General features: G+C 32.3%; 1 protein-coding gene and 1 non-coding gene across 2 annotated transcripts; one reads left to right on the top strand and one right to left on the bottom strand.

The window, feature by feature from the left end:
* Window positions 1-378: 378 nt before the first annotated feature.
* Window positions 379-460, bottom strand: RO3G_19027. The gene has a single exon. It is a non-coding gene; the product is annotated as a tRNA-Ser (tRNA).
* Window positions 461-4,755: 4,295 nt separating this feature from the next.
* On the top strand, window positions 4,756-6,063 carry RO3G_02828 (uncharacterized protein; the record flags this gene model as incomplete). Its single annotated transcript, XM_067657419.1, has 1 exon — window positions 4,756-6,063. One exon carries the CDS (start codon window positions 4,756-4,758, stop codon window positions 6,061-6,063), a length of 1,308 nt encoding a protein of 435 aa, XP_067513520.1.
* Between the last annotated feature and the right edge of the window lie 579 nt (window positions 6,064-6,642).

The raw sequence follows: 6,642 nt of genomic DNA, 5'->3' as shown, positions 1-6,642 counted from the left end.
AGTAAAATAAAAAGAAAAGAAAAGGTAATTGTGACCCAATATGAAAAGATTGCTTTTTAAGCGCAAGAGGATTTGATTTATTGAATTTATTGGATAATGTTATTTTGTTTAAAATTATTCATCTTATTTATATAAAAATTGGCGTGGCTTATTGTTTGTGTTGTTTGACAACTATGTCGAACGACATCAATGTCGCTGGACATCAAAATTATTCTTGTGATCAGCATTGTTCTCTTGATCTAAAATTTCATCATTTGTGCTACAGCATTAATTTTTATGTACCTTCGGGTCAAAATTTATAATCTGCATCCTTACACCATAAAAAGAATATCTGTGATCAGGCACGACAATATGACAACACCGAATTCACAAAAATGACGTCAGCTACAGGGTTCGAACCTGTGCGGGCGGAGCCCATTAGATTTCAAGTCTAACTCCTTAACCACTCGGACAAACTGACACCACTCTCTGTTAATAAAATACTGGCTATTGGTGGAGTAAGCTCGACTTGAGTTCCACTGCAAATAACTGGAGAAAGTAAGCGTTCAGTTTTAGAATAATTGAAGGCAAACACGCCAAAGATCATGCAAACACACGATATTTTATGGATGTTTTAAACGTTTTTCGCGGCAGTGCAGTTAACGTTTAGTATTCATTAAGAGAGCAAGTGGAAGTCATTTAGCATTCTTTTACCAGAGCAGTCGACACGTTTTACTCAATACTTGCCAACGTTTGGGCAACGAATCATAATTTTTAAAGCATTTCTTTATTTGTCCTTTTGTTCTTTTATCGACCGCTCATATTGCCTTATATGCTTCTTTATTAACCACTCATATGGCTTTATATACTTCTTTATTAACCATTCACATTGCAATAAATATTGCTTCATATATACAAAAAAATAGGGATTTGTTTTATAAAAATAGCTTTTTTTTTATTTAAATAAAATAATAATAATATACAGTATTTCTTTGCTAGTAGCGTTTTAAAAGTTTACTTGACTTACCTAATGTCATCACGATAGCATCATCTAATCTAAAAATATATCGATTAATTTCGTGGGACTCAAAAAGTTCTCACAAGAAAAAGAAAAAAAAAAAGCCGAGCACAAGAATGCAAAGACACAAAGATTCAAGGACTTGAGCAATCAAAGCAAAAGAAAAGATATCAGTACTTAAGAACCAAAGCAAAACCAGGAAAAAGATAGAAAGAGGCCAAAGCAAAGCAGCATTCATCTATAATTATTGGCTATCGTGTATACATAGTAAAAGTAATAGTACCTTTTTTAGATAGACCATGGGAAAAAAACTAGTTAAGCATTATCAACAAGTAAAAAAGAAGCAGCATGTATCTATAATAACTATTAGCTATGAAGGATATGTAGTAAAAATAATATCACCTTATTTTAGATGAACCAGGAAAAAAAGAAAAAAGAAAAAAAAACACGCCATCCATGCTTGTACCAACAAGTAAAAGAAGAAACAACTGTAGTCTTGAGAAAGAGACTTTATAAAGACCATTTAAACCATAAAGAAAGCAGGCAATGCGATTTTACTAAAGTAAAAGTACTATTAGAGCAGGAATAGAATATATATAATATTAAGAACTTACCTTTTATAAAAAAGAGAAGAAGAAAAAAAAAAAAAAAGAGAGAAGTGCTTTTTTTGTAGCCTTATTTTTACCAATGTTACACTTATTCACTGTCTATCCATGTTAGAAATCAAAAACAGTTACTTTTCATGTAGTTTATATTTAATTATGTCTCAAAAGATAACTTATACATTGTTTGAACAAGTTTTATTACTTGAGTGCAATATCTTTAACATGGAGAGTATTCTTTTTTCTTTTTTTTTTATTTTAGGTTAAAAAAAATTCGGTCTTAACGGACTACAGCAGTAAAACAGCTTTTTTTTTTTCCCTGGTTTTGTTTTATGGAATACACTAGATACCAAAAGTACAAAAGATAAAAAAGAAAGCTCAAGCACTGGTCAAACGTAAGTTCATAAAAAAAAATAACAACCAAGTCTAATGTCAGTTTCTTTTTTTTTTTTTTTTTTTTTACATTAGGAATTCCTAATGGGACACATTCGGATGACGAACATGAATCTCATGAGCAAAGTTGTTCTTTCCAACATGATGAAGCAATAAGAATAACAGACTTATATTGTTGCTTGTTACTGAAAAGTTATTTTTGGTAAAGAAAGTTGCCATTGCTCACATCTCTAATGGCTAATGGCTAATGGCAAATTACACTCATGTGCAAACATAAAGTAAGTAATGAACTAGTATAAGCTTAAAAAACATATATTCTTTTACAATATTTGTCATAAAAAATAATAAAACAATCTATTTACTTGATAAACAAAAGCGTTTTGTATGTATTTGTTAATTATAACTGCCTTGTAACAAAATGTTAGCAGAACTTCTTTATTTTTTATTCTTTTATTATAATGTAAAGGCATTTGCATTTCTATAAAGTATATTTGTTCTTAGATTACTGTTTTCATTTGAACAATGAACTTTCTATTGCTATACTCTTTCTTTTTTTTTTACTTAGTCTTTTTTTTTAACTTAGTCTTTTTTTTAACTTAGTCTTTTTTTTTAACTTAGTCTTTTTTTTTACCAGGCCATTTTTTTTTCCCAAACACGACTATTTTGTTACGTTTTGTAACACGTTTGTAATGATCTAAGCTAAAAATCACAAACCACCTTCCTAATATGTATTCTTCTGAACAAAATAATCGCAAATTGCTTTTGATTTCCGCATTTTGCCTCAAAAATAAAAAAAAGAAGACATCGGTCTTTCAACAGTAGAGAGGAACAGGATTTCCAAAAAAAGATCATCTGTAAAAAAAACAGACACTTTTTTAAAACATGAATAACTTTATGAATACTTACCCTACAAAAAAAACAAAAATATCGTTAAATTTCTTTATTTTTTTCGCACCTAAATCTTTTTTCAAAATTAAAAAAGGTGTAACACAGCAAGATATAATGGTTTCTCATAAAAAAATTATAAAATCTACGGATCTATGATTGTCAGGTCTGTTAAAAATCTACGTCAAAGTTTCTATATTATTTGCAGTGGAACACTGGAAATAATTGGTGATTGTCAACATCTACAGTCAGTTGTTGCATCTAAAAATCAACGTTTTTGACGTCTTTGATTAAATGAAAAAAATTAACTTTCGCTGTATTGGTCATTTTCGAATTTTGAAAAAAGATTTAGGTGCGAAAAAAATAAAGAAATTTAACGATATTTTTGTTTTTTTTGTAGGGTAAGTATTCATAAAGTTATTCATGTTTTAAAAAAGTGTCTGTTTTTTTTACAGATGATCTTTTTTTGGAAATCCTGTTCCTCTCTACTGTTGAAAGACCGATGTCTTCTTTTTTTTATTTTTGAGGCAAAATGCGGAAATCAAAAGCAATTTGCGATTATTTTGTTCAGAAGAATACATATTAGGAAGGTGGTTTGTGATTTTTAGCTTAGATCATTACAAACGTGTTACAAAACGTAACAAAATAGTCGTGTTTGGGAAAAAAAAATGGCCTGGTAAAAAAAAAGACTAAGTTAAAAAAAAAGACTAAGTTAAAAAAAAGACTAAGTTAAAAAAAAAGACTAAGTAAAAAAAAAAGAAAGAGTATAGCAATAGAAAGTTCATTGTTCAAATGAAAACAGTAATCTAAGAACAAATATACTTTATAGAAATGCAAATGCCTTTACATTATAATAAAAGAATAAAAAATAAAGAAGTTCTGCTAACATTTTGTTACAAGGCAGTTATAATTAACAAATACATACAAAACGTTTTTGTTTATCAAGTAAATAGATTGTTTTATTATTTTTTATGACAAATATTGTAAAAGAATATATGTTTTTTAAGCTTATACTAGTTCATTACTTACTTTATGTTTGCACATGGGTGTAATTTGCCATTAGTCATTAGTCATTAGAGATGTGGGCAATGGCAACTTTCTTTACCAAAAAAGCTTTTCAGCAATAAACAACAATATAAGTCTGATATTCTTATAGTTTCTTTAAGTTGGAAAGAACAACTTTGCCCATGAGTCTCATGTTCGTCATCCGAATGTGTACCATTAGGAATTCCTAATGTAAGAAAAAAAGAAACCGACATTAGACTTCGTTATTATTTTTGTTGTTATAAACTTACATTTGACCAGAACTTGAGCTTTCTTTTTTATCTTTTGTACCTTGAGCATCTAATGATAGTCCATGAAACAAAACCAGGGAAAAAAAAAATGTTACTTTAAGCACCGATTTTGTTTTTTGAAATTTAACCTTTTTTTTTATCAGACACGTTTTCTCTTTCTACCTATTTTTTTGCTATTTCTAAATTTAAAAATTATAAACAACATGAACAACTTCAACGCCACCAAAATTGCTTGCACCTGTTCTGAATGCAGCAGCCAACCCAATGGATACAGAATGCTTGCAAAGAGAACTGTTAGAACTCATGTTCTTATGGATAGATATAGAAATAGAGGTTTTTTTTATTTTTCAGTGGAAATACAAACGTGCTAATGTAAAAACAAACAAACAAACAATAGAATCGAGAAGAGTATCTGAAGCTAACGACAACGGGGAGGAAACTGTCGAATACTCGTCAGCCATTCCTGAGCCAGTAATTGAAGGTATATTTCAAACAACAAAGTATTTAATATAAGAAAGATTTTATTTATTGAAATATATTTTGCAACTTGTTAGACGGAATGAATGTTGAGGAAGAGGAGGGAATGAGTAATGAGCAGCAGCTTCGTCACCTTTTGCTGTTGTTCATTGTGCTTTTTCAAGCAAAGCATCTCTCGGTGAAAGCCGGTGAAGACTTGTTGGCCTTTCTTTCCTTTTTTGTCCGTTCTCTTGGCCATAGTATGGAGATTCCAACAAAGATCTCTACTGCCCGTACTATGGTCAATTATTCCAAGGCCACCGATGGTTTGTCCCGTTTTCTTGTTTGCTCTGCTTGTCGAAGCGTTTACACTTCTGGAAGCTTGCATTCTCGCTCCTGTGGATATGTACGCTTCCCTAACAACCCTTATCGACAAGCACAACCATGTGGAAATGCTCTTTTTGTAGGCAGCAGTTTAAAGCCAGTGCTTGAGTATCCCTACAACTCAATTGTTGAGACTTTAAAAAAGTTCTTTATGCGACCCAGCTTTGAACAACAGATTGAGCAATGGAGAAGAAGGTCAGTTGATGAAGATGTCATGTTCGACATATATGATGGCAGAGTTTGGAACCAGCTTGTGGATTTAAATGGACAAGTCTTTACCCGCCAGCCAAGATTATTAATGGTATCATTGAATGTGGATTGGTTCCAGCCAAGTGACAATATGAAGCATTCTAGTGGTGCTATTTACCTTGCAATTAACAACTTGCCAAGAAATACGCGCATGAAGTTTTCCAACATCGTTTTGGTAGGTGTTATTCCTGGACCCCACGAACCAAATGATGATCAAATCCAGAACTTTTTAAAGCCATTGGTTGATGAATTGCTTGTATTGTACAATGGTGTTGTAATGCCCACTTACCAAAATCCTAACGGAGAAGTAGTTCGTGTGGCATTAATGTCCATCAACTGTGATATGCCTGCAGCAAGAAAAGTAGCTGGATACATGGGCGCCATGGCTACTAAAGCATGTAACAAGTGCTCAACTGCTTTTGGTCGTTTGTCAACCGGTACCAGGTCTTCAAAGCCAAACTTTTCCGATTTTGATGATGAAAACTGGGTGCAAAGAACGTGGGAGCAGCAAAGAGTTGATGCGTACGACTGGTTGACTGCTACGCACAAGGCACAACAAGAAGAAAAGCAAGCAAGTTCTGGTACAAAATGGAGTGAAGTACACCGACTTCCTTACTTTGACGTGGTGAGATATGTAACTGTCGATCCAATGCATAATTTGTTTCTTGGAACACCAAAAAAAATGATTGAAGTTTGGCAGGATTTTGGTTTGCTTGATTCTACTGATTTTTCAGCAATGGCAACAGAGTCAACTACCATAATCATTCCTCGGCAATACACTAAGCTATCTGAAGGTATGTAATACTGCTAGATTGTGCTTATATATACGCAAAATAAAACTTTATTGTATGATGGGGCAAGATACTTACTTTTTCTTTTTTTAAAAAAAAATAGGAAAAATCTCTGGTGCTTTTGCTAATATGAAATCAGATGAGTGGAGAACTTGGGTTGTTGCGTTGTCACCTTTCCTTCTCAAACAAAGACTGTCAGGTGAACATTTTGTGAACTGGTTGCGGTATGTCGATGCTGTGAAGCTGGTCACTGGACCTTCCATCACAGTAGAAGACATAGATACAGCACATCTATTGATGAAAAACTTTGGCAAGACCTGTGTCGAGTTGTATGGTGAATCTATGCCCACTCCAAACATGCATATGCATCTTCATTTGAAAGAAAGCTTCCTGGACTTTGGTCCCTCATACTCTTTTTGGCTTTATGGCTTTGAACGTCTTAATGGCGATATGAAAGATATTAACATCAATTTTAAGACTGGATTTGAAACAACTTATGCTACTATGTTCATTCAAAATGTTCACACACAAGATCTAGTATATTCCTTACATTCCTTTATAAATTTTCACAACGAAGACATGTTCCTACT

Source organism: Rhizopus delemar, genomic scaffold, assembly GCF_000149305.1.
Source record: "Rhizopus delemar RA 99-880 supercont3.2 genomic scaffold, whole genome shotgun sequence".
NCBI classification, from domain to species: domain Eukaryota; kingdom Fungi; phylum Mucoromycota; class Mucoromycetes; order Mucorales; family Rhizopodaceae; genus Rhizopus; species Rhizopus delemar.
This window is presented reverse-complemented; position numbering and strand designations above follow the sequence as displayed.